This window comes from Mus musculus, chromosome 11 (genome assembly GCF_000001635.26).
Source record: "Mus musculus strain C57BL/6J chromosome 11, GRCm38.p6 C57BL/6J".
Classification (NCBI taxonomy): domain Eukaryota; kingdom Metazoa; phylum Chordata; class Mammalia; order Rodentia; family Muridae; genus Mus; species Mus musculus.
Window position 1 is genome coordinate 98474925 of NC_000077.6, and position 27103 is coordinate 98502027.

Below are 27103 nucleotides of genomic sequence, written 5' to 3' on the forward strand. Positions count from 1 at the left end.
CAACAATGACAACAGCAACAGCAATGGCAACACACAGTAACCTCTACCACAGTAGTAGGGTTTTGCTCAGCCGTATATTTAAGCCAACTGTCCCAAACTGCCGGGATGATGGAGCCTCTCTGGAACTTTCATTCCCTGAGTAAAATGGGGCTGGAACTGAGACGCTTTACCTGTGCTCCCCTGCCCCTCTCATCCCGTGCTCCTCCCACATCAGCGTCAGCCATTTCTAGAGTCTGACGATCCACGTGGATCAGAAGATACCCGAGTAATGCTTTGGCATCCTGATTGGTCCGATGCGCCTAATCTTTCTGTGGTTGTCACTCCATTTCCCATGTCATGTCTCCTCGTGGGGAGGTGAAATGATTAGAAGACACAAATCTCCATAAACCAAAACACACCAACTTCAGCCTGATGGGATTTATTGATGGGTTCACTGACTGCTAAGTTTTTTTCTTAAAGACAGGGTTTCTCATATAGCCCAGCCTGGCCCCAAACTCACTATGTGATGAGGATAGCCTTGAACTCCAGATGCTCTGGCCTCTACCTCCCAAGCGCTGAGAATGTAGAAACAATCCACCATACCCTTGGGGGTTTCTCTATAGCCCTGGTTGGCTAGGAACTCACTATGTAGACCAGGGTGGTCTCAAACTCCCTGGGATCTACTAATGGTCTCTGCCTTGTGAGTGCTGGGATTAAAGGCCTGTGCTACATTTTGTTATTGAAGTGACAAAAACCACACAGAATATATCCAGCTAATAACAATAAAATAAATAAGCAGAAACACCAACTTCAATCATTTCAAAATCTATGGGTTCTTTCGATATATAATTCAATTGAACGTCTACTTATAAAGTGTTACTTAGGCCCGAATAATCTTTGAGTTAAAAGTTGACAGGCAAACCAGAAGGTACTGGCACTTGCCTGTAATCCCAGCAATATGGGGAGGGGGCAGAGGCAGGCGGATCTCTGAGTTAGGGCTACCCCGAGAAACCCTGTCTCAAAAAAACAAAACAAAACAAAACAAAGCAAAGCAAAGCAAAACAAAACAAAACAAAGCAAAAGTAGACAGGCACTCGGTGTGTGTAAAAGCCACTAAGATCAATAAATACAAGAAGACTAAAGTCAGAAGCAGCTTTACAAAAAGGTATTGACAAATTTTAAAATATTATCCGTGTTGAGGAAGATTTTTCCTTTTCTTTCTTTTATTGGAAATTTTCTTTATTTACGTAGATTTTTCTTTATATAGTAACTACCTTTGCTCAACACCACCAACTTTCAACTTATAATAAAATGGACACACTCAAACTCAGCTTCCTAATTTCCAGCTACAAATCTATTTTAAAACACTATGGTCACAAATATTTAAACATCTGGGCAAATAAAGAAATAGCCCCACCATTTGTAAGACCCAACACTTGTCTGAGCATAATTGTCTGACATGACACTTTTGACAATGTGAAAACCAACGACATAAAAATCTAACTTCAGTAAGACAGTGATCAAGTCAAACTGAGTTATTTAAATCCACATTTTTCTCCATCAACTTTCTGCTAAAGCCAGCTCTCAATCAAATTCAAGAAAATATGGTGATATTCTTTAGAACGTAAAAAAAAAAAAAGGGTTAGAGCATGCTAACAGAACCAACTTGTAACATATCATTGCAAAATTTTACCAAGATGCTATCTTGGACACTTTACTGGTGTAAGTTGCATAAATCTATGCAACAGATGTCATTCAGGAGGAAGAGGAAGGAGCAGAGTTTTAAACACCAACTCCGTCTAAGAAACAACACCAAATGCTCCCCTGTTCTTTAGCTAAGACTTCTGAGTTAATATTTTTTTTTTACATCTATATACGACAGCCGCCAAAGTGAACCAATCACACAGAGTAAGAAGCCTTGTTTTAACAGACTGAGCCAGGCAAGCAAGGGTAGTCGACATCTCTGTGTTATCTCATCCAAGGTGTCTGCTGTCAGAAGCAAGAGAGGGCCGTGTGTTCTTACCGATGAATTTCTGAGGCATCGAGCTTTTTCGCTTAGCCACATTGCTTGCTAATCTGTCCAGGACGAGAGCTCTCTCACTTCCCATCTCGGCTTTGATGTGTCTTGCCTCCACACTTGCTGGTTTGGAAGAAGAGGGAGAAGAACACACTGGTAAATGGGAGGATGGGAAACAGGTGGGAAGAAGCGACAGGTCAGATGCACAGCGCTGTCATTACCTGTTCTTCCTGCTTAGATCTCTGCCCCCCCCCCCCCCCCGGGTACCTGCTGTGGTCAGTGAGGCCGGTTCAGGGGCACATTCAAATCTTGCAGTCTTATGCTGAGATGGGAAAGCCCGACCCATCCCCAGCTAGTACCTTCATTAGCAAGAGGAAGTGTTGAAGAAATAGCTTGGACGTGGTTGGTTGCAAAAAGATAGATAGATGGAGGTCTCCTAACCCCCATCGGCCTTCTTTCTGATTCTGAGTAACCGCGCGTGACACCTGCACACTGATATAATTCTTCTTAACAACTTTGAAAAAAAAAAAAAAGAGGGCATGGTGCCCCAGATTTACTGCTCTGTTTATGCTAATAGCACTTTTGAAAATAGATACACTCACCCAGATAGCAAGAAATCTACTCAGTGATTTGGGTATTGAAATACTGAGTCATTTTTTTCTTTACTACGTTTCTCTCTGTTCTTATCTTTCACATTCCGTTTCTCTGGGTTCTGTGTGTGGCTTTGTATGTTCCTCACGTCTGAAAATTGTTTCCATTAAAGTGTGCCTGAGCCCCACTGTTGTTTTGAAATTAAAGAGCAATTTGTTTTACTATATTTCCATTATATTTCTACTGAAAAGGGAGAATAGCAACTGCCTGAGACTGTGGATTCGTGATCAGCCCATCTCTAGGCATCAGATGGCACAGGCTAGAGCTCTCTGGCCCGGCTGTAAAGTAGTATTGCCTAATTGCCTTATACACACATAAGATATATCTATAGGAAGGTTCCCTTTTATTCTAGAGAGGCCAGGACAAGTATGCTTTCAAAGCTTGCTAAGATGATTTTAAAAGACAGCTTCAACAGGAGACAGTGGCTCACACCTATAATGCCAATACTTGGGAGGCTGAGGCAAAGGGGACTGCCATGTATTTGAGACTAGCCTGGGCTATGCAGTAAGTTGTAGGCCATCCTAGACTACCATGTGAAACTCTGGGGAGGGAGAGGAGCTAGAATTTCAGTCCACTAGAGGGATATAAAAATAGTGCCGATACACTGAACAAATATAATTGAGTTTGCTACAGCCAGCAGTAGCTAGTGAGAGAGACATCACGGCTCCAGAGGGAAGACTCCCTAGCTGCTATAAGTACAAGGCCTAAGACTTTATAATGCTAGCCAGGCTCAAAGATCATTAAATTATTCCAGTTAAAAACAAAACAAAACAAAACAAAACAAAACAAACAAACAAAAAACACAAAGAGTAAAAATACTATGTATGATTATTCTGTTATCATTATTATTTTTGAGACAGGGTCTTTCTGTTACACAGCCCCAACCTCTCAAGTCCTGGGATTGCACACGCACACTTTTATGCTCATGATGGTTGTGAATAGTTTTAAATTTGTGGGTTGTATTGTCTCTTTCTATACTCATGTTTCCTACTCTACGGCTCTTTAAAAATGTAAACATTGGGCTGGGCAGTGGCTCAGTCAGTGACATGCTCGCTATATAAGCCTGAGAACCTGAATGTCGATCCCCAGTGCTGTGGCCCAGGCCTGTATCCCCGGCACCAGGGAAACAGGACCAGTAGACCCTAGAGGCTCACTGGCCACGCAATCTAGCTGAATCTGCAAGCCCATGAGAGACCCTGTCTCAAGAAATAAGGTGGACAGTGATTGAGAAAGACATCCCAAGTCAACTTCTGGCTCCAGGCACGTCTCACATGGACATGTTCATATAACACACGTACATTACCTATACAATAGGTAAATGGTAAAAGTCCTGTGCACAGACAGATTGCTGGCTGCACTCGGCTCAAGGGCCATGGTGTGTGCATCCTTATCTTAGCAAAAACTATGATGTTATGAACATGTCTCTGTTTTATCTGAGCACGTCAGAAGGTCTAAGCTAAATAGCCACACATCTCTAACGTGTCTAAGGAAGAAGAAAATGTAATTCGTTTAAGGAACTAGATTTTAAAAGCTAACGACAGCTTCCAGAATGAGATACTCCTAGGACAGGTCCCGGAAGAGTCAGCCCTTGCTCTATAATAGAAGAGTCTGGGCATTGGCTGTGTGAAGAGATTCTAGCACATGGTCTGTAGGACACGTGACCATGGTTACCGTTGCAGAAAATGAACAGCAGAGAAAGAACTGCAGGGCAGGACAGTCAGCCTGGGCCAGAGAGAGTCAATGCCAGATTGGAAAAGGATCATTCCAAGGATTAATTATTTTCCACTTTAGTACCATCATCAAAAGAACTCTATTTCAGGTGTCATACCATATAAAACTTTGTGTGGATTTTAAAGTCAGTAATAAAAGAAAATCTGTCTCCAAAAGTAAAAAAAAAAAAAAAAAAGGGGGTAGAGACAACGCCAACATTACTTGACTTTGGCTCTTGAAAAAAAAAAAAAAAAAAAAAAAACTCCTGGCTCTTGTCAAAAAACATCCTGAGTTCTGCTCCAGCTGTCAACAGGGTTTATGTAAATGAACACACCATGCTCAGGGCCAGGGGCGTGGGCAGCATTCAGACTCCGTAAGGTCTTTGGACTCTGGTACTTGTAGACAGAACCCTGCTACCCACTGAAGTGGGTCAAATTCTGTTCAGTCCAGGGACAGGTTAAAATGACCAAAGAGGAAACGATCACACGTATTATTTCCGTTCACACAAACCACCACCAGATGTGGCGCTACCCAAAGCCCCTTGAGCAGAGAGATGAAAGGCAGAGACTGGAATTTGAAGTTGTTTCCCAATATGAGGGATCATTTCTTTACACTTCCTTTCTCTTAGAAGCAGGGGAGCCATGTCTGTACTCTAGGGGTGCCATTGAGAGGATCACTCTTGTAGCTCTTATTGAAATGATCTAGATTGAAATGAAGTTGAAAATATTTAGGGAATTTTTCCTTTTGACCCCATTTCTTACCACCGTGTTCTGTCCCTTGCGGTCGCTCCCTTCCTGGGCACATCATGACCTAGGACCTACCCTGAGCGAGCGCAGTGCCTTGGTTTCCCACTTATCTTTTAGGAGCCACTGCTTATGCTGCACCGAAGTCACCATCAGCATCAGCAGGTTTGTGGGCACACGCAATCAACATCCTCTGCGTTTGAGAGGATGCTGATGCGTGGACACGTTGACCTAAATAACTGTAATTAGGGCATGTCACTAAATGGCAGCCTTCTGAGATAACATCACCTTTCTCATTCCTGGTTACCCACCAAGCTGGTCTCAAACAGTCATTTCCAGATAACTCTCAACACAGCAATCAGTGACCAAATGGCTGACATAAAAAAAAAAAAAATAACATTCAGGAGTGTTCATGGGTGGAGAGATAACCTGAAGCACGAGACTTTCGAGGCTTTCCTTTTTATTCCTATTTTATTTCCCTATTTCACAGTTCTGCTTAGAGGGAGGTACCTTCTGCAAGAAACCAAGAGGCAGATTCCCATTCCCTGCACCCTCCCCATATCTGTCATTCACTGACTCTCTGATTCCAGGTCCCCCAACCACAGGGAACAACCCCTCTGGGGCTGAGATTATCTCCACAGACTCAAGTGTTTTCTAACTGCCAAGTGGACCTAGGCTAATGGCAACAACATAGAGGACACTTCTATTTTCTTTCCTAGACCTTTCCACTTCTGACCTGTCAGAGATCTGATGAATAAAAGAGCTGAATAGCAAACACTGAAACACTAAGTCAGATGTCAGTGTCCTCTGAGCAAAGCGATTGCTTAGGAACTATACTGAAAAGACAAAAGAGAGCCTTCTGGCTCCAGGTCTTCCCGACTCAACTGTCTAGACTTGCTATCTTGCTACAGAAATGTCTCAGAAATGTAAATGGAGGAAAACAAGTTTGGCAAGATGGCAAGGGAAGAAGATATGAGTTTAGATGAGGAAATAGGAATCCGTTCCTAGGTGCTATTTGTCAGCTTAATGTTGCCAGGGTGGGGGTGGGGAATCCGGGATGGTAGACATTGGCATATTTGGTTCCTGAGTGGGCACGGGGGTAGGTCTGGGACACTGTCCCTTCACATCATGTGTCTACTACATGGTAAGTAATGTCAACTTTTACTAGCAATAGATTGTAAAGGCATACTGGAAAAATAATAAAGCGTCATTGAAAATCACAATCGCAGAAGTGACCCACTGCCTTTCATCTCTGCTCGTGCCTTAGCTATTAATTGTTTCCATAATGCATTTAAAAGAAAAAAAAATCTCAAGGCGATTGCAGCTTTGACTAAGTGGTGGTGTTTTGCTTTTGCTTTTTGCAAAATCCTTCCTTAGGGCTCGAAGTGTTAAATGGAGCTTAAACCAGTCACTGCTTCCTGTCGCTTCTATGGTGTGGTCAGCAGCTAATAGGGACGGGAACAAGAGGAGTCATTGTGCAACAAGATTGTCTAACAACAGATCACTATCAAAGACAAGGCAGGTTCAAACAAAAAAAAGTTGCATGAAACTGTTGTCCTGTGAGCAAGTGAGGTGAGGACTTAGGGAAACAGAGTTGGTATTTTATTTTATTTTATTTTATTTTATTTTATTTTATTTTATTTCTTTACTTTTAGAAGAAAAAGTGTGTTACCTTGCTTAAAAAAAAATCCTGAAACCCTTGTGCTTGCATTAGCTCAACTGAGACAAGCAGAGAGAAGAGAAATGTTAACTCCTAGACTCACAAATAAACATAATTAATTGGTCACTTTAGGGTTTTTCTTTTTGACAAGGTCTCTCTGTGTAGAGTCTACACTGTAGACAGAACTGGCTTTGAACTCACAGAGATCCTCCTGCCTTTGCCTCTCAAGTGCTGGATCCAAGGTGTGTGCTGTCACACCAGGGTTTAGCCAATTACTTTATAGATGTTAATACCAGCGGTAGAGTGCTTGTCTAGAATGCACAAGGCCCTGGCTTGAGTTTTGGCACTGCAAACAAAAAGGTTTTTTTATTGCCAGAATGCATGATTACTCACAAGAAAATTAGACAAGTCTAACTCGTGTGAAATGAAGCCACTTGGACCCCAGGAAGACCAAGGTGACACGGAGAGGAAACTCGTGGTCCTCAATCGCTCCTCTGGTCACCTGGACTCCTTTAGGCAGCAGGACCAGAAGACTGTGATGATGTCACCCACGGCACCTGCACAGACTTGGGCTGAACTTGCAATACCTCACGTGTCTCCCTTACTAGAGCAGTGCCTCAGTGGACTGGGTGTTCTACAGGGACAGGAGTTTAGCTTTCCTCATCCTTGCAAACAGTTCTGACACGAGATGTGGCACATCTAGACTTGAACCGGCTGTGTCCGAATAAAAGAATGGACAGCTGGAGGTTCTGTCACTTCACGCTGGTGTTCTCTCAGAGGCTGCGCTTTACTCTGAGGGCATTTCACCTGTCTCCTTCCAGGAAGGCCTGCTTTCCAGCCTAGGCGACTTTGTCCTCAGCTCGTCTCTCACCGCAACTTAACTTACTCAGCTTTTTTTCTTTGGAGACAGGGTCTTGCTATCCTACCTTCCAAATCAGAATCATCCTACCGCAGCATCCCGGGTATCACTGTTGCCACACTGCGCTCTGCCTCGGATAGCATTTTAGAAGGGACCCCAGAGGGATAAAGCTTTAGGATGTGCCGCACTACGGGTAAGTATAGCTGCTTGATTGTGTGGCCCACACAAAGCCAATGCTTCTTTTGCCACATCAGACTGGGTATGGTGGTACATGGTTGTAATCCCAGCATGGAGAGAGGATGGAGGCAGAGAGTAGAAAAACTTTACTGCATTGGTCAGGCTTGGGATAGAACACGGTATTCACACCGGACTCCTAGTTACAGGAAGGAAATAGAAATGGGAAACCAATGTTGTCGATGAGGGGTTGGCTTGGGTTGGATCAGAAAGCCTTCACACTTGGATCTCAGAAAAAAAAAATGTATGGACACTATTTAAGACCGAAGAGTCTCAGTCATAGAGATGTGGCATGTGGTATTTATACTTTATTAAGCTGTGACTTTACCCATGATGTAACCTAAAAAAAAATCAAAGCCAGGCATGGTGGTGCACCCCTCTGTTAATCTCAGTATCCAGAAAGCACAAACAGGTGGATCTCTGCAGGTCCAAGGCCAGCCAGGGCTACATAGAGAGGCTCGCCACATCTCAAAACCCAAACCAAAACAAACTAAAGAATCAAATCAAAACTTGCTGACTTGGTTAACCCTTCACTTTTTGCTGAGACTTAAACTATGCTGCACGCATCCATCGAACACCCCTATGAATACAAATTAGCTTAGTCTGCAGCTCAGCGCCTCCCCAACTGTCCAGCACTTCTGAACGATCTAAATACTTCTTTTGTTAACTTTTAAAACTTCAAATCACTAAAATGGCATGGGGAATAATCACTTCAAATATATTGTTTATCAAAGAAAACTTGCTGGTTCTCCTCCTGTTTCCAGGAGAATCATCACACACACACACACACACACACACACACACACACACACACACTCACACACATTCATACATACACATACACACACATTCATACATACACACACAGACACACACACATTTATACATATAGACACACAAACATTTATACATACATACACACACATTTATACATACAGACACACACACATATACACACATACACATAAATACATACACACACACTCACACATATATACACATGCACATACACTCACATGTATACACACACATCTATTCAGTATGTGTTGCTTTATTTCTTTTGCTATCCAGATAATATAAGATCACTAAAAATATAGCTTATTATTCCCCCAAATGGAAACTAAATCAGCTACCTATTAATCGATGAATAGAAAAGCAGAATGTGGTAAATTTGTACGTGGACTCTTTTTCAGCTACAAATAGGTATGAACTGCACCTTAAGTTGTACTTTAAAAACAAAAAATATGGCTAGACACATGCACACATGCACATGTACACACAAATTGAGTGCACTCACACACACACACACACACACACACACACACACACACAATCTAAACAAGCAAGCTAAAGTTCTAGTGGTTTTTCAGTTAGTCAATGGATTTTGACAAGTCTTTGTTTTTCCACGTCTAAATGAAGAACACAGGATTAGATGTTTCTTTTTTAGGCAAACACTAAACTCACTACTAAGCATGCTGCCAAAGAGGGTGAACGCCAAGCTTTAGTTGTTTTATTAAAAGAGCAAGCATCACTCTCCAGAACCAAGACGGTCAATGAGGGTCCTTGATAAAACCCAAGATGCCATCAGAATGAGAGGTAGAGGTGAGCACAGACCCACAGGCTTCTGAGGCCCAGCGCTGGACTCGGGAACCAGGCTTTAACTAAAGCTCAGTCTCCTTCCACTCCACGAGGGAGAGCACTCAGGATTTCCACTCTGCTTTTCACAACTCCTCCATTCTGCTCGGTCGCACTCTGTAATCACCCTGCTTCAGGCCACTCAAAAGGTCCCAGTGCAGTTACAGCTGTCAGACACCAATGCCCATGAGGACTGCTTCCCGCTATACAAGCACTTGGTTCTCAGAACCAAACAACCAAGTCCCCACCCCACACTGAAGAATCAGGTTGAAGGCCAAATGGATAGGAGGAAGGATGACCACCAGAGATGCCGTACAAGACAAGCTTTAGGCTGATGCAAGTAGAAGAAGAGAAGGAAATGAAGCCACCCTGGACGTGGAGGAGAAGCAGAGCTTTTCAACCTGCGATCAGGAAGCAGACAGTTCAAATCCCTGGAGAAAATAAGAAACCTGTTAAAGCCAAACACAGACATCGCAGTAAGTCACATGCGCAGACAAGGACATCACCTTTGGGCCCTTGCACTTTTTAACTGGTTCTTCACTGACCACTCCCCAGCCTGTGCCACATTCTGTGCCATTCCAACACTATTAGGAAATCCTGCTGGCTCCGCCCTGGCTCTACCTTTGAGATGTGTTTACAGAATCGGAACACCATCACCTGGTCAGGGCCAAGACAGTTTCCCTTGGCGTGAATTCCTGCCACAGACTCCTAACTGGATTCCCCCAGATCTATCTCGCCTTGTTCTCGGCACAACCTACTTTCATAAACAGGTAAGATGATGGCTTTCAAGTGAGCGGTCCGGTGACATCACCTGTCCATGTTCAAAGGTTTTCCGTTTCTCTCAAAGGCCTTTACGATAGACTACAAGGCCTGATAAGCTCTGGTTTCCCTTCTCCCCTCTGGCTTTGCATCCCTATGGGGGGATGGGAAACAGGTGGGAAGAAGCGACCTATGGGGCTCCCTGCCATGCCTTTAAGTCCCCTGACATGTTGCACGGTTGGCAGCTTCCCAAGCTCAGCCATACCCTCTATGCTCTGTTTTTCTCCATAGCACTCACGATCTCTCCGCCTTGCTCATTTGTTCCATCTAGGATCTGTCTCCAGCACCTAGAAGAACAGACGTTCACTGACATGGCCAGCGACCTAGCACTGTGCCACTCACCAGCGTCCCCCAGGTCAGGGTTCTGAAGAAAAGCTCGGCAGCGTTCCTTGTGCTCCTCCAGGGAGCTTCTCTGCTTGTAGCTTCTTCCGCAGAACTCACACTTGTACGGCTTCTCCACTAGAAGGAAGACTCAAGGTACTCAGGGACCCTATGCATGCTGGCCTGGCCAGACCCATTCCTCCAAGTCTATGTTGCTGTCACATTCTGTTAAGCTGAACTAAGGGTACTGTCCACTATCACAGCAACACATTGAAAAAGGACAGTCTTTCGAAGAAAGAAGGGTCTGGAGTGGGCAAACTCTGTTTTGTTTAGTGTTTGGCTTCAGGTAAAATCTCATGTCTTTTTGGTTAACACAAACAGGTCTAGAAGGCTGGAGAGATGACTCAGCAGTTAAGAGCACTGGCTGCTCTTCCAGAGGTCTGGGCTTTGGTTCCAGCAGCCATATGGGGTGAATCGCATCAGCTGTAACCCTAGTCCTAGGGGATCTAGAGTTAAACATAGAAGGAGGAAGAGGAGGAAGAGGAAGGGGGGGAAGGAAGGAAAGAAGGAAGGAAGGAAGGAAGGAAGGAAGGAAGGAAGGAAGGAAGGAAGGAAGGAAGGACGACAAACAGAGAAACCATAGCCATTTGTTCTTCAAGGTGGGTAGTTGGTACAAAATGCAATGCAGCCAGATGTGGTGACAATGTCTTTAACCCCAGCAGACACAGGAGGCTCTTTGTGATTTTGATATCAACCTGGTCTACATAGTGAGGCCCTGTCTCAAAACCAAAACAAAGCACTTTATTTGGGACCTGGGACAATGGTTCGGCAGTTAGGAGTACTTACTACTGGGGCGGTTGGGGTGGCAAGAGTGCTTGTTGCTCTCAGAGAGGACCAGGGTTTGAGTCCCAGCACACACCTGACAGCTCACCACCATCCAGAGTAAGTCCAGGACCAGGGGAATCTGATGCCCTTTTCTGACCTCCTTGGGCACAAGTGTGCAGAGAAAATGCCCATTCCCATAAAATTGATGGGAATGGGAAGGCATCCTTCCTGTGCTGTGACAACTATCTACTTTAAGTAAGGAACTAGGAGGTTTGTGGGCATTGGGATCAGGCTAGAGACAAATCAGACACCCACATTTTGGGGTGTGCAGGCCATTCTTATCAAGTGGCCTCAAACAAGCATGGCCAAACCATGACTGCTTAACAAGGAATATTTTTAATAATAGAATTAAGAATTAATTGCAATAGCCAGACATAGTGGCACAACCCTTTAATCCTAGCACCTGGGAGGCAGAGGCAGGCAGATCTCTGTGGGTTCCAGGCCAGCCTGGTCTACAAAGTGAGACCCTGTCTTAAAACAAAGAAACAAAACAAATGAAAGAACAAATTACAAAAGTGACTTCAACTAATTTTCTAAAGCAAATCAGAAGTTTCCCCGTAAGTTTATTCATGGGAAAGCAACACTTTCAGCTTTCTTTACAAGGTTTTGTTTTGTTTTGTTTTGTTTTTGTCTATTGATAAAACATAACCTAAAAAAAATTGTCATTGTTTTAGAGACTGAAATGGGTTTCCCCCCCTTTTGTTTCTGGTATATGAGGGAGCAAGCCCAGAGCCTCCTGTGTACTAGGCCAAGATGCTACCACTGAGTCACCCGGTTCTGTCATGAAATGTTTTATTTTCTAATTCCTCTTGCTTTGGGAGTAAAAATACTCTCAAAGGATCCTTATGAAGTCCTAAATCAAAATAAAGTACAGGTTTGCAATGGCTAAAAATGTTCATTCCTGCATAACTTGGGTGCTCTGGAGTCTGTCTCAAAACACCTACTAGGTTTATGCTTGAAAGAGGGCAACAGGAGATAAATCTTATTTTTGTTTTCTTGTTGCCCCATCATGCCCATTGCTGATTTGTTACACTGGCAAATGAGCTAAAATGAGAGGGAGAGAGAGAGGGGAGGAAGGGAGGGAGGGAGAGAGAGAGGGAGGGAGGGAGGGAGGGAGAGAGGGAGGGAGGGAGGGAGGGACGGAGGGAGGGAGAGAGAGAGAGAGAGAGAGAGAGAGAGAGAGAGAACCCCTCTTTGACACATATGATCTGTCCTGGGTTTTGCTGAGGTTGGCTTGTTTAATCTTCCTCTGAATTGGGAGTAGCTTTGAGATGGGGCCGGGGTTTAGTCAAAGCAGTAACATGGTCTGACATAAAAACAAACCTCTTTCTCTCTCAAATTAAAATGCCGACAGATAACATCAAGAACATGAGGTCCCGATTTTGAAAATAAGACTAGCCTTATTTTTCTAAGAGGGAAATTCTCAATGTTAAAAAAAAGTGTCATCTTGCTTGTTCAAAACAAGGAGTGACAAGATCAAGGCAGTATGTGGCTTTTTAAGAATTCTTGAGGCTGCTCTTAGAGCTTAAAAATAAGCAGGCCGGGAAGGGGGAAGTTGGGGTTAGGAAATTTAGCCAGAAGCTGGGTAGGGTGGTGCACACTTGCGATTAAAGCACCCCGAAGGTAAGGAAGGAAGATGGCTATGACATTGAGGCTAGCCTGGTCTACATAGTAAGTTTCAGTCCAACCAGGACTACAACGCAGGGCTCCTAGCTCAAAAACTAAAACAAAATGAAGAAAAAAATTTAGCCCAGAACAACCAAAACGAACTTCAAATAATAATTTATATCTGAGTCACAGTTTTTCTTTTCTTTTTTAAATTTATGATTATGTGGTGTATATACACGTGAGAACAAGCATTTGTGGTGACCGGAGCTGTTGGACCCCCTGGAGATGGAGCTGAAGTTGGCTATAAGGCAACAAGATATGGATGTCAACACGGAATCCTGGTCCTCTGGAAGAGCAATCTGGGCTCCTAACCACTGCGTCATCGCTTCAGCGCTTCCGCCCCACCCCTGTTTATATTTTATAATAATTTACAAGCTGTACATAGTTTGCATGTATAGTTTCTGAATGGAAAACTGGAAAGTGTGTGTGTGTGTGTGTGTGCAAATTAAGAAAACAACCCCTTAACAATTAGTTTACCATAAAAATACTGATGGACACAATTTTTCTCACCAAAAAAAAAATCACAAAGGCGTGGTAATTTGTTTGATTGCTGCTGCTCTCCAGACACAAGGCTGCTGGGGGAACGGTTTCCAGTGAGGCAGACGGAGAGCAATTAATGCCTTAATGGAAGTGCATTAGCCCTAGAGGACCGTGCTGATGCAACCCCTGGGGGTGGGGGGTGGGGGAGGTGACAGATGGAGGCCTCCACACTCAACTAGGTATGGGATGTCCATGTCCTCACTTACCAGAATGTGTCCTAAGGTGTCCCGTGAGCGCATCTCTCCTTTGGCATGCGTAGTTGCAGAGGTGACACTTAAAAGGTTTTTCCCCCGTGTGCAGTTTAATATGACGGAGGAGGTTACCTTTCTGAGTAAAAGATGCCCCGCACTGATTACACTGGAACGGGCGTTCGCCTTCAGAAAGGAGGAAAAAGGAGATCGCTGATCACAAGGTAAGTGGGAAGGCGGGCGCACAGATTAGAGGCCTAAGGTGAAGGCCCATCCCTGGGCACCTCTCCCCACAGTGACACAGATCGCTTGGGAACTGGGTTTTTTCAGGTGAAGAGACTTGTGGGAGCTTCCTCCGTGAAGAACGAACGCCCCCACTCAGACCAGCAATTCTAGCTGTCATCTTGCTTGAGTCAGGAACACGAGCTGCCTCAGGAGCTTTCTAGAGGTTTCTCCATTTCTTGGCATCTGAATGCAGTTGCCTTTGCAAAACGGACTCACAGAGTCAAGACTTCATTTTCTTATTTTTGAGACTGCACCTCACTTTGTAGCCCTGGCTCGAAACTTACTATATAGACCAGGTTAGTCCCAAACTCACAGAAACTGCCTGCCTCTGCCTCCTGTGCTGGTGCTGGGATTTTGGACAGGGTTTTCCTCTGCAGCCCAGGGTGGCATGGGACTCATCATGATGGTCCTCCTGCTGCAGCCTCCTGAGTACTGGGACTGAGCCACGGAGGCATGCTTAGATGCGCGATGTAACGAGGGATCAAGGCACCAGTCTGCCTGTGCAGAGTCTCTTCGTCATATGGAGTCTATTGACTCGGTGTTGACTTGTTCACAGGCCTTCCTATGGATCCTTGCTTACCAAACGAAGATGTCTTTAAGACTGACGATAAAACTCATATCCTTTTATCCACAGTAAGAGGACCTGTCTCTCCCTGTCTCTATCTCTCTGTGTGCCCCTAATGTCTCTCCCTGTCTCTATCTCTCTGTGCCCCTATGTCTCTCCCTGTCTCTCTGTTTCTCTCTATCTCTCTGACTCCATATCTCTCTGTCTCCCTCTCTCTGTCTCTCTGAGTGTCTATCTCTCTCTGTCTCTGTCTCTTTCTCCCTGCTTCTCTCTCTGACTCTCTCTGTCTCTCTGTCTTTCCAGAGTCTTACAATGTAGCTCTGGCTGTCCTGAAACTCACTATGTAGACTGGCCTCAAACTCAGAGATCTGTCTGCCTCTGCCTCCCGCACCCTGGGTTTACAGGTGTGAGACATTACACCAGGCCTTTGCTCGTCTCTCTTTAGCCACAGTATTTGCACCGTGTTTGCCAAACGCATAGCGAAGCACAAACAGGAGCCACTGGGTAAATTGGCAACGCAAAGAGAGGCACCAACATTATAGCAGACAGCAATGGAGGAGTCCAAAGAGAGACCCCCCATTCTGCCACTTCACTCCTCACAGGACTGCATGAGGACAGTTCTGAGAATGGACAGAGGAGACTATTTACCGGTATGGCTTCGCTTATGAACCATCAAGACGTTGAAGCTAATGCAGGATAACCCGCACACGTCGCAGTTCATCTTCCCACCGGTTGGTCTGCTGTTGTCATAGGGCACGTGTCTCTCCAGCTTAATGCTTTCATAGTCGCTGTATTCTCTTGCATAGCTGTAAGGCATTTCACTCTCTTCTGCATCTCCCATGGGCTCCGGCTTCATAATGTTCTCATCTCTGTCGCTGTATTCATCTTTCACTTTCATCGAATCTTCTGCAGGGGACAGAAGAGCAAGAAATGAACGATGACTGTATTTGAAGCTGTGAAGCGGCTCAGAAAAGAGACCCACAACTGACAACTAAGGACAGAGTAAGCTCACGGAATGTTGTATACAATCAAAACAAAAAAATGCTGTGAGGGAGACCATTCACTGTTTGAATTCGGAACCACAGTTAGAGCAGCATACACACATGTACACACTTACAAAAGCACACACATGTATACACATGCACACACACGTATACATTCATGTATGCACATGCACACACAAACGCACACACAAGCGCACACATATGCACAAATGAACACACATGTGTGCATGCACACACACACATCCTAACACACACATACCCCCTCCCAACATACACACATAAAATGGCAGAGTCCTAGGCTGCCCAGAAGATTAGAGACAAGTTTTAGGTGTGACCACACACAGAGACCATGACACAAACATTCTGAACAAAATGTCCCTAGTCCTTGGAGAGAAGAAAGGTTCTCAGATCTTTTATTGGTGGCTGCAGTTAAAAAGACGATGGGACATGGTCTTTGGTTTCAAGATGAACCTCTCATTTTGATGTCACAAAGGTCTTCGTGCAGACCGTGAATATCGAGAGCTGAGAATTTTTTTTAAAAAATATTTATTCATTTATTTTATGTATGAGTACACTGTCTCTGTCTTCAGACACACTACAATAGGGTATCAGTTTCCATTACAGATGGTTGTGAGCCACCATGTGGTTGCTGGGATTTGAACTCAGGACCTCTGGAAGAGCAGCCAGTGCTCTTTAACCACTGAGCCGTCTCTCCAGCCCATGGATTTGAAACTGTTTTTTTTCTGAGTTGAAGCTGGGCTTTGCTGCTTTGCTTCTGTGGGAATGGTGGGAAGATTCTCTTATCTCTCTGCCTTGGAAGAGATAGAGACAGCATTGAAAGCAGAGGAAATCTGGTGGGGCCAACAGTGTTGAGACAGACAAGGGAAGTAACGCTTTAATCCAAGCCAACGAACCACTTCTATTGATCTGGATGAGCGGAGTGCAACCCCATCGGGGGAAGAGATATCTAGACCTACCCTAAGTAAGACTAAACTCAAGACTAATTATAGGACTAGACTTGAGAGGAGGGACTGACCTGACCTAAGTAAGCTGGATGACTAAACACCGCTCTTTAAAGGGCTGTTGTGTTGTGCGTTCTTTTTTGCAGGTGGGAACAGTCAGGGGGAACAGAACACAGAACAGAAGCAGCATTCCACTTCCTGGTGCTCTCTTCTATCCTGCTACAACCCTTGTGTGTGTGTGTGTGTGTGTGTGTGTGTGTGTGTGTGTGTGTGTGTAAGTCAACTCAGATGTCGCTCCTCAAGAGCTGTTCACCTTGTTTTTTGAGACAGTGCCCACCTCTCACTGGGACCTGAGGTTCAGTGATCAGGCCAAGCTGGCTGGCCAGCCAGCGAGCACCAAGGAGCCTCTTGTCTCCACCTCCTCAGTGCTGGGGTTACAAGCACCTGCCATCATACCTGCTGCTTTATTTGGGTGCTGGAGATTAAACTGAGGTTCTCATGTGTGTGTGGCAAACACTTTGCCAACTGGGAGGACGTAAGACACACAGAAGGCTGGCTGGACATGGTGGCTTGCACCTATAGTGCAAGCACTCTGGAGGCCCAGGATGCAGGTAGATCTCTGAGTATGAGGCCAGCTTGGTCTATACAGTGAGTTTTTGGCCAGTGTGGGCTACAGAATGAGGTCCTGTCCCCCAAAATAAAGCCAAACAACAGAAGAAATGGAGAAGGCAAGTTTATATATTAACCCTCTCAAAAAACCCTCTAAAAACTTGCCTCATGAGACCAACATGTAAGACATGTTCATAAGCAAAGCTTGCTATGTAGGTGCTTATTCTTTCAAGCACTGAGTGTTTAAACATTGGAAGGCTTACTTTCCCACGAAGAAACACAAATCAATGGAATTTAGAGCAAAAGAGAATTTAGAGGTTGGCTAATCCAACTCCCCCACCCCCCCCCCCCCGCCCCTTTCCTTCTCAGACAGGAAATATGGAAGCAGACACGAGTCAGTCATTTTCCTAATTTTACACAGCCAGTTCCTGGCACAGGTTATGCTGGGTCTGGGGAGATGGCTCAGCAGTTATGAGGACTGGCTGCTCTTGCAGAGGACCTGGGTTTGGTTCCCAACATGCACATGGTGGCTCACCACCACCCCTATCACCAGTTCCAAGGGATCTGAAGTCCCTTTTTTTTTTTTAACTTCCATAGGAACACAGGTGGTTACCAACATACTATCAGTCAAAACATTCATACATGTAAAAATAAATCAATAAATCAATAAATAAATAGTGCTAAACTTAAACTACCAGGTGGTTGGGTTGGACCCCATCCTCCCACATCTGTTTAACATCTCTATTCCACATCCTTCTCTCACTGGGGTAGATGTAAAAACCCAAAACACTGTGAAGAAAAAAAAAAAACCCACGATATTTTTAAAAACTACATCCCTTCCAAAACATATCAGAAGTGTTGATCCTGCTAGCAGAGAAGGAAGTGCCACGGCAGCTGCACGGGGCTTGTGCCTTCCACCCTGGTTTCAATTTTCACTTCTATCAGGGTTTCCTTTCATCTGTATTAACTGTGTTTGCTTAATGGAGCAAGACAAGGCCTAACCACCATCGTCAGGGCCACACTGCTTCACTGCTTGTCACAGGTCGTGGTTCACGACCCCTTGACTGCAGCTATGGGTGGCTGGGCCACGTTGTCTCCTGCTGCATCTTGCTTGGATGGGAAATGATTTCTGTGTCTTACAGGGAAAGAGATTAGCTAGCTTTCTTCGTTTCTTTCTTCGTTTCTCTGTTTCTTTCTTCCTGGATCTTGCCTGCTTTCCTATGGAATCTGTTTCCTTGAGCGTTGTTTTTCTTTTTCACCATTTAAGAGAAGTGTGAACTCAAGGCTGGTGTCCCCCCTTGCCTCCGCTGTTCCAGCTGTGGGTGACATTCCACCAAAGCTTGAGTGCACTTCAGTTTGCATGTAGGCGTTTAAAAGAACCTCAACGGAAAAACGTCTTCTACTGAGAACTGAAGACCAGCAGGACTGAAAGGGGCAGCAGAAAAGAGCTCCAGGACCGTCGGGGCTACAGTACAATTTAACTAATAAAGTTACTGGGGTTCAGCAACTTTATGGTTTATCATGGAAAGGCAAATAGAGGTGCAGACTCAAAACCCGAGAGACACAAAGGTACAGATGGGATTCCTGAGAGGCCACTGGGCCCTCAGCCTCCAAAATGGGCCACTGAACCCAAACCAGGAAAGCCACTGGACTCCCACTGAAGAGATTCATTCTATACTCTGGGAGGAAGATTTCTTGGAGCCAAAGAAACACAGGCAATCTACTAATGCCACAAGGAAATGCTGACAAGTATGCTCAGTGAGAGATGTGCACTGTCTCAAAAAACAAGGTGAGCAGCTCTTGAGGAGCGATATCTGTCTAGGTGAGCATCGCATCACAAGGAACCTAAGCTCATTCTCTCCTCATAGCTTTCTAGTTGGATTTACACTTACTGCCTCTAGCTCCCCCAAATTCCCTGGAATCTGGCATCTGCAATCGACTCTGTGCCCTGGGACAATTTACTCATTTGCCCACACTTACCTCCTAAGTTCTGAGGCTAACCCTCTGTTTTTTTCCCCCCTGAATACTTCTCTAGGGCAATCCCAACCATTCTTAAGGGTCCCACCAAGGCCTAATGTGATCAGTCCCCAGATGTATACAGTTCCAGATGCCACACTTCCCTCCTCTCCAATCCTATTTTCAAATCCTCTCAAGTCAAAGTATTTCTTCCCCGTTAGTTAACTCAGGCTGTGAGCCCTGCAGTCACCTTCTGTTCTTCTTGTTTGGGTCACACATTCAAGGATGCTCACCCACCACCTCCCACACCCATCACTCCCTGGCCCCGTGTCCTCTCCTCCTATCCGGAGCCTTCATGATATGGACCATTCCAGCTCATCCCGTGTACTGTGTTTTGTGTTAAAACTAAAGTGTGGCTCATGTCACAGAGCTGCCAAAACTCTGGAATATTCTCCACTGCCAACAAAATAAAGTCAAAATGCAGGAACAAAACTAAAAGGGCTTTTTTGAGATCCGGGCCAAGCTTATCCTTGGGATGTTGGCTCTTAGTCCTGAAATCTCCTCATCCAGCTAAACTTCTAAGTGTCCTTGGTCTGTTCACATTGCTTCCACTGACTACACAGTCTTCCCCAACATTGCCACAAGCCTAAAGCAAAACGCCAATTCCCCTCTCTGTCTTCCTGGATTCCCTCAGCTGGGAAATAGCCCATTCTTTCTTCCTCTAGGCTGCTTATAAACTCTCTTATTCCCTACAGCTGTTAAGCTAGCTGAGGGCAGAAGCCACAGCCCTGGGCTAGTAGTCTCTCTCTCTCTCTCTCTCTCTCTCTCTCTCTCTCTCTCTCTGTGTGTGTCTCTGTGTCTCTCTCTGTGTCTCTGTCTCTCTCCCCCCCCTCTCTGTATCTCTCCCTCTCTCTCTCTCTCTGTGTCTCTGTGTCTCTGTCTCTCTCTCTGTGTCTCTCTCTCTGTGTGTCTCTGTCTCTCTGTCTCTCTCTCTGTGTCTCTGTCTCTCTCTGTGTCTGTCTCTCTCTGTCTCTGTCTCTGTCTCTCTCTGTAACTCTCTGTATTCTCTATGACACTGCTTTGCCAGTAGCTACCTAGAGCAGAGGTGGGGCTGCCCTAGAAAAGGGTGGCAGAGATCAAAGCACACCTGGCTCTTGCTGAAGATTTTAGTTCTGTCTCCAGTGCCCACACTAGGCAACTCACAACCATCTGTAATTCCAGCCACAGGGTATCCAATACTCCTTTCTGACCTCTGTGGGTACCTGTACTCACACGTGCACGCTCGTGTACACACACACACACACACACACACACACACACACACACTTTTTTCCTTTTAATGAGTTGAGGAGCTGGGCTTAACTATGTACCTGGTGTCCCAGCTGCTCAGGAGGCTAAGGCAGAAGGACCACAGGAGCTCATGGGCTTGAGAATATTGTAGGCAATATAACAAGACTGCGTTAAGCAACAACAACAAAATCAAGTAAAAAAAATACTCGCTTTTAATTTTTTGAAAATTATTTTATCTTGTAACTGGGTATGGTAGAAAATGCCTTTAATTTCAGCCCTTGGGAGGTAGAGGCAAGTAGATTTCTGTGAGTATGAGGCCAGTCTGGTCTACATAGTGAGTTCCAGCATAAACCGTGGCTATAGAAACCCTTTCTCAACAACAACAACAACAACAACAAAATAAAAGACAAATTATCTTATATCACACATATGGGTGTTTTATATGCACGTCTATCTGTGTATTACTTGCATGTCTGATGCCTGTAGAGGCCAGAAGAGGGTATCAGATCTCCTGAAGCCGGAGTTACGAACAGTTATGAGACACTATGCGGGTCCTGGGACTCAAACCTAGGTCTTCTGGAAAGGTCCCATTCTTAACCACTGAGCATCTCTCCAGTCCCCCAATTCCCTCTTAAAAACACTAAAACCCAAGTAATAACAGCAATCAAACTAGCCAGGAATGGCGCTACAGATCAGTAATCCCTGTACTCTGAAGGTGGAGACTGGAGGACGGGAAACTCAAGACCGACTGGGGCTATAGTGAGACCTTGAACCAAAACCAAAACAAGCAAACACTGGAAAAACAATAACAAAACAAAAAGACCTCAGAAGACCAGGGGCTGCCCGTGTTTGCTTGTTTGTTTTTTGTTTGTTTTCTAAGACATGCTTTCTATGTGTAACAGCCCTGGCTGTCCTGGAACTCTCTTTCTAAACCAGGCTGGCCTCGAACTTATAGAGCTCTACCTGCCTCTGCTTCCCCAGTGCTGGGATTAAAGGTGTGCGCCACCATGGCCTGGCATGATTGCATGTTTTTTAAAACAGAAATTGTGGAACCAATGAGACGGGTAAATGCATTTGCTATGCAAGCTTCATGATCTGAGTTTGACTCCTGGGACCCTCAGTGGAAGGGGACATCTGACCCTTACAAATTGTCCTCTGAGCTCACATGACACACTATAGCCTGTCTGCCCCTCACCTCCCTATTTCATAAAATAAAATAAAACCTGGATATTTTTGGAGTCTCACCTTGATCTACTAATTAGGGAGAAGGGCCTCTATCATGTGAGGAAGGCGTAAAGGCAAGCGCTACCGTACCAGGTGTGCACGTAGGTACTGGAGAGCCAACCCTGTGGGTGCTAGGGATTGAGGGCTTGGTACACTTAGGCAAGAGGTGCTTTACATACTGAGTTACGTTCCCAACCAAAGTCTGAAGTCTTTTGTAAAGTGAATGAACTGTTTGCAATGTGGGCAATCTCGCACTTGGTTTTGTAAATTCTAACCTTATTATAATTAGATCAGGTTTCTCAGACAATCTGAATTGACTCTTCAAACAGCACCGAGAAGCCGCTTAGGCACTAGTAAGATTTATTTCTTAAGTCGGGTGATGGGTCTCTCGATGCTCACTTTATTAGTGTTCTTTAAACTGTAAGTTTAATTATAATCTGCCTTTTTGTGTGTATGATCTATTTCATAATAAAAAAAATATTAAAGGCTTCCTAAGTAAATTTCATGTAATTGAACTTGGGGAGAAGAGAACATAGCAAACCACAAATTGCTGATAAAAGTAATTGCTCTACATCCCCAGAGGGAGGAAAAGATGTTTGAATTGAATCTAACCCATAGGAAATTAGATTAAACTAAACTTTCTGAAGGAGCTGCTCTGGGGGACCATTGTTCCCATCGCTGTCTGTGTTCAGGAGGCCGCTTAGGAGGATGGAGCACACTAACACACACACCCCCTAGAGAGAATTTTGTAGGCTGAGGAGAACAAAGGTTTGGCTCACTGGGGCAGACGCACATGGTTTCACTTCCTGGGGTGATGCTTATCACTTGAAAGGCTCGAGCTCCTGGAGTAGACATTTTTGGTTTCACCTGAGACACTGCAAAAACAATGGGTCCTGGAAAGGATCCAGACCCTAAGTCCTTCAGGGGCCATAGCAGCCTCAGCCAACTGTGCCTCCGTTTGTTTTTACAGGCACATAAAATGCTCGCCTGGAGAGCAGACCCCATCAAAGACACACAGAACAGGCAACTTGGGTTCCTCGGGTGGCGCGTTGCTTGAAGGAACATCCGAGTATTAATAGGAGGTGCTGAATTTCCACTCTGAAACACGAGATCTCAAAGTCCAACAGGAAGGCCAGGGGTGAAAGAATGGCCGTCAGTTTGCCAGCGATGTGGCCAGAAGGGACAAAACAACATAGAGGCTGTTAGACCGGGGAAGACAAAAAACGGGATGATGTTGTTCAAGTGTTTTACAAGGATGGAGGGTCGTAACCATGAAACCCTCAGCACATGCAAAAGTCAACTGGATAACAAAGACGCTTAATCATCTTAATGTGGCATTTTAATGATGCGCCGACTTGCTATGCCAATTCAGAGATAATGAGGCCCTAATGCTACAGATGTTCAGCCAGGCTAAAAGAAAGGCGGGGGGATTTTCTAGCATGCCATTTCCTAACTATCCAATTAAACAAATTGTGAAAGCACCTAAATAGTTTACCAGGTTTTGACAGCTGTTAATAGGATTTAGAAGCCTGATGGAGGAAAAGCAAACCGGGAGACGCAGGTTCCGTAGGTGTCTTGTCCATACACACACAGTGTCCACACACACACACACACACAGTGTCCACACACACACACACACACACACACACACACACACAGTGTCTACAAACATAGTCACATAGTGTCCACACACACACACACACACAGTGTCCACACACTCACACAGTGTCCACACACACAGGTAACTAGAACCACTAGATCCCTCATAAACGTGATGTCTGTACATCTTTCCCGGGATGTCCTCTTTGTATCAAGAATGAAAACACTGAAATGATCGTCTTTTTCCTTTTCCTGGTTCACCATTTTATGTATGAAGGCATTCAAGAGAAAAGAGAAACTCTGATGTTTTGAGAACTAAGGAATATGGAGGGTTTTGGGTGTTTACTAAAACTCTAAAGTCTCAATGCATATTAAACTTCTGATCAATGATTGGCAGGACCTGTTACGGTTTCTCTTCTCTGGCCTTTAAAGATAAGATGATGGGCCGTTGTTATTTTTTGAAGTGTCTATTTTAAGATCAAAAAAACGGGAAAGGCGACCCGATCTACGAAGGGATGAGATGTTCCCATCTCAAGCACGCGGAAGAGCGAGCAAGCAGGCTTGGGTTAAGGTGCTCATGAAAACAAGTCCTCCTCCACCTTTCAATTTTCTCTGTCAAGTATTTACACACATACTGGGTAAACCATGTCACTTCGATTGCAAGAGAATTAGCGCACTCCCCCAAAGTTAACAGTTACAAAAGAGACACCCTCGCCCCGCCAGTTTAACCAAGGACACCAGTCTGTGCCTTGGTCGTTGACTGTCCACACAGTTCATTCAGATAATAGCAACAATGACTTTGTTCAATCATTTCAGTACATTTCTTGGCTTTCCATTTAGATAAGATTGGCTACATCCAACATCAGGAATACTCTGCACCCAGGGATAGGTGAGGTTTCAGCAACCTGACTTAGCGAAGCTTTTTAAATGTCATGGAACCAGGCATGGCCCTTCATTGAAAAAAACCCCGAAAATCCTGAAGAACCAACCAGCGCATGAAGGCTTCTCCCGAACCACATAGCACTGTAAGTCTAAAGCATCGTTTAGTTCCGCCCATTCCAAAGACCATCTTCATCTGGCTCAGCCCTTAAGAGCTCCTGTTGCTTTTACAGAGCACCTGGGTTCGCTTCCCAGCACCCATGTCATGGTTCACAACTTTCTGTAACTTAAGTTCCAGGGGACCCAATGCCCCTTTCTGGCCTCTGAGGGCACCAGGCACGAAAATGGTGCATATTCATACAGGCAAAGCAGTCATATACATAAAATAATACAATAAAGAACTCTACAGAGATTTCTTTTATCTATTGTTTGAATCTATATTTTATCTAGAATTTGTAATTCTGAGCAGTAATTGCTATGCCTGAAAAATGAATGAAAATACAGGCTGGACAAGATGGCTCCATGATTAGAGCACTTGTTGCTCTTGGAGAGGACCCAGGTTCAATCCCCAGCGCCTACCTGGTGACTCTCAACCAGCCAACCTTCCAATTCCAGGGGATCTATCCCTCTTTTTTTGAGACAGGATCTCACTCTGTAGCTCTGGCTGTCTCAGAATTCACTACATAGCCCAGGCTAGTCTCAAACTCACAGAGCTCTACCTGCTTCTGCCTCCTGAGTGCTGGAATTGACTGTTTTTTTTTTTTTTCTCACATAGGCCAGGCTAGCTTTGAAGTCCTGGTTGTCTTGCCTCCATTTTCCAAGTGCCAGAATTATAGGAGTGTATTTGCCATGCTTGGCTTCCAACTTTTTCTCTTTTTCCCTTCCTTCCTTCCTTCCTTCCTTCCTTCCTTCCTTCCTTCCTTCCTTCCTTCCTTCCTTCCTTCCTTCCTTCCTTCCTTCCTCTCTCTCTTTCTCTCTCTCTCTCTCTCTCTCTCTCTCTCTCTCTCTTGCTTGCTCTCGCATTTACTTAGAGGCTAGGGAGATGGTTCTGCTGGTAAAATGCTTACTGCACAGGCCTGAGGGCTAAGTTGGGACCACCAACATCCCAGTGGAAAGGGCGATGTGCTGGTACCTTTAGTCCTAGCACTGGGGTGGTAGAGGGAAGAGGATCCCTGGAGCTCAGAGGAGCTCAGAGGCTAGCCAATCTTGATTAATTAGTTTGCACCAGGTCCCAGTAAGAGACCCTGTCTTACAAAATAAGGTGGAGAGCAACAGAGGAAGGCATCTGACACAGATATATACCATCCCAAACAAATATACATGTAGACATGTATGAACATCTACATCTACATAGCATATGTTAAAATATAATTCTTAGGAAAATTCAAAGGCTGTTAATTCAAATATAATCAAATTGGCTAAAAACCTTCTGATTATCACAATATCAAACTCAGGGTCACAGGTGAACCGAAATGTCTTCCATGGTTACAGCACATGTAGCTGCTGGTGTATGTAGTGTGTTGTGGGACAGATAACACATTTATTCCCTTATGGACTAGGAATCGTTTCAAGGCTGTTCCAGAACCTGCAGACTTAGTTACTCTAGGAAATGAATGAATGAATGAATGAATGAATGAATTGCTCATGTAGCCTGAACCAATTCATTGATAACAACCAGGCCAAGGCGGGAAGGGCTCTGCTTTTTTCAAAGTTTTTCCATTTTTCTTTTATATTCTCTCCTAACTGCCTGACTATATCTCCCTGCTGAGCCCAGGGACACGGGTAGTCACTTCCTGGTTTTCTACACTTGCTTCACGATCCACAAACTACCACAATAGCTTCCCACTTCTAAATCCATCCATCCCAGACGAGCTTTGGACTATGTGGTCAGGGTGACCTTGAGTTTCTAATCCTTCTGCTTCTACTTCTTCAGTGTGCGGATTCTAGGAGTGTGACACCTTATTCAGTCAATGCAATGCCGGGGAGAGGGCGACCAACCTGCAGTTTTGTTTGTGTGGGACAAGCTGTCCTCTAACTGAACTCTGATACATCCACCCCCAAGCCTTGACAGGGTTTTGCCTCGTAGCTCAGGCTGTCCTGGAACTCATGGCTGTCCTGCCCAGTCTCCGGAGTGCTGGCACAATGGGTGTGCACATCGTGTTTCGCTTCCAATAGCGGCAGATTGCTCTCCTTGCACCTTCAACGGTGACTGCTGGGCTTGGCTCGGGTCTGGGACTGCTCACCAAGCCAATGGAAGGAGCAAGGAAAGGAGGTGAGAGGGGAAGAAGATGAACGATCGTTCCGCGCTTTGCCCCAAGTACAAAATTAGGGTTGATGGTGTTTTTAAAAATTGCACAGATTGTAGCTTTGCCTAAAGCGAGCACATTAGCAGAGAGGAAAACCAATCAATTGTTCTAAGTGAAGGTGCAGCAATCAGACCCAAAGCATACGAGGAACTATCGGGGGTGGGGGTGGGAGTGGGGAGTGGGGGAAAAGGCAGAGATGGAAATCTAAGAGAGTCTTTTGCATTTAATATTAAATTAATTGAAATAAAACATGTGTAAAGAAAGAGTATAAAGTTGACCATCTGTAACGTATCACTTGAACTTTCAGCCCTCCTTTCTGTTCATTCTTTCCTTCCTGACATTCAAATAATGAGACGAGAGCATAAGTAAGCGGGAGGGGCTCCGCTGTCTTCTAGGTGAATATGCACCATGAAAGCGCACCAGGGAATATGCTATCTTGTCACTGGAACGTGCTCATCCCTGGAGCAGGGAGCACAACTGCTTAACAGCTGTCCAGTCACACACCAGAGGGCTGC

The 27103-nt window shown here is 44.9% G+C and overlaps 1 protein-coding gene across 4 annotated transcripts in view, besides 1 other annotated feature; it reads right to left on the reverse strand.

Moving 5' to 3' along the window:
• Nucleotides 1-27103, reverse strand: part of Ikzf3 (IKAROS family zinc finger 3) — an 81422-nt gene that overhangs the window by 10315 nt on the left and 44004 nt on the right. For 2 of the 4 annotated variants that reach the window (XM_006533204.4, NM_011771.1), the window contains 4 exons: nucleotides 15408-15665; nucleotides 13928-14095; nucleotides 10650-10766; nucleotides 2003-2119 (listed from right to left, as the gene is read on the reverse strand). In XM_006533204.4, the coding sequence (XP_006533267.1) occupies nucleotides 2003-2119; nucleotides 10650-10766; nucleotides 13928-14095; nucleotides 15408-15665 (660 nt within the window). Of the gene's footprint in view, nucleotides 1-2002; nucleotides 2120-2263; nucleotides 9915-10649; nucleotides 10767-13927; nucleotides 14096-15407; nucleotides 15666-27103 lie in introns of those variants that run through there. The other 2 variants (XM_006533205.4, XM_006533206.4) reach the window with 2 other exon arrangements.
• Nucleotides 22035-23811: an enhancer, noted in NCBI's record as "VISTA enhancer mm503". NCBI's record gives its function as "enhancer in: neural tube[6/12] | eye[9/12]" and the evidence as "EXISTENCE:transgenic organism evidence [ECO:0001131][PMID:17130149]".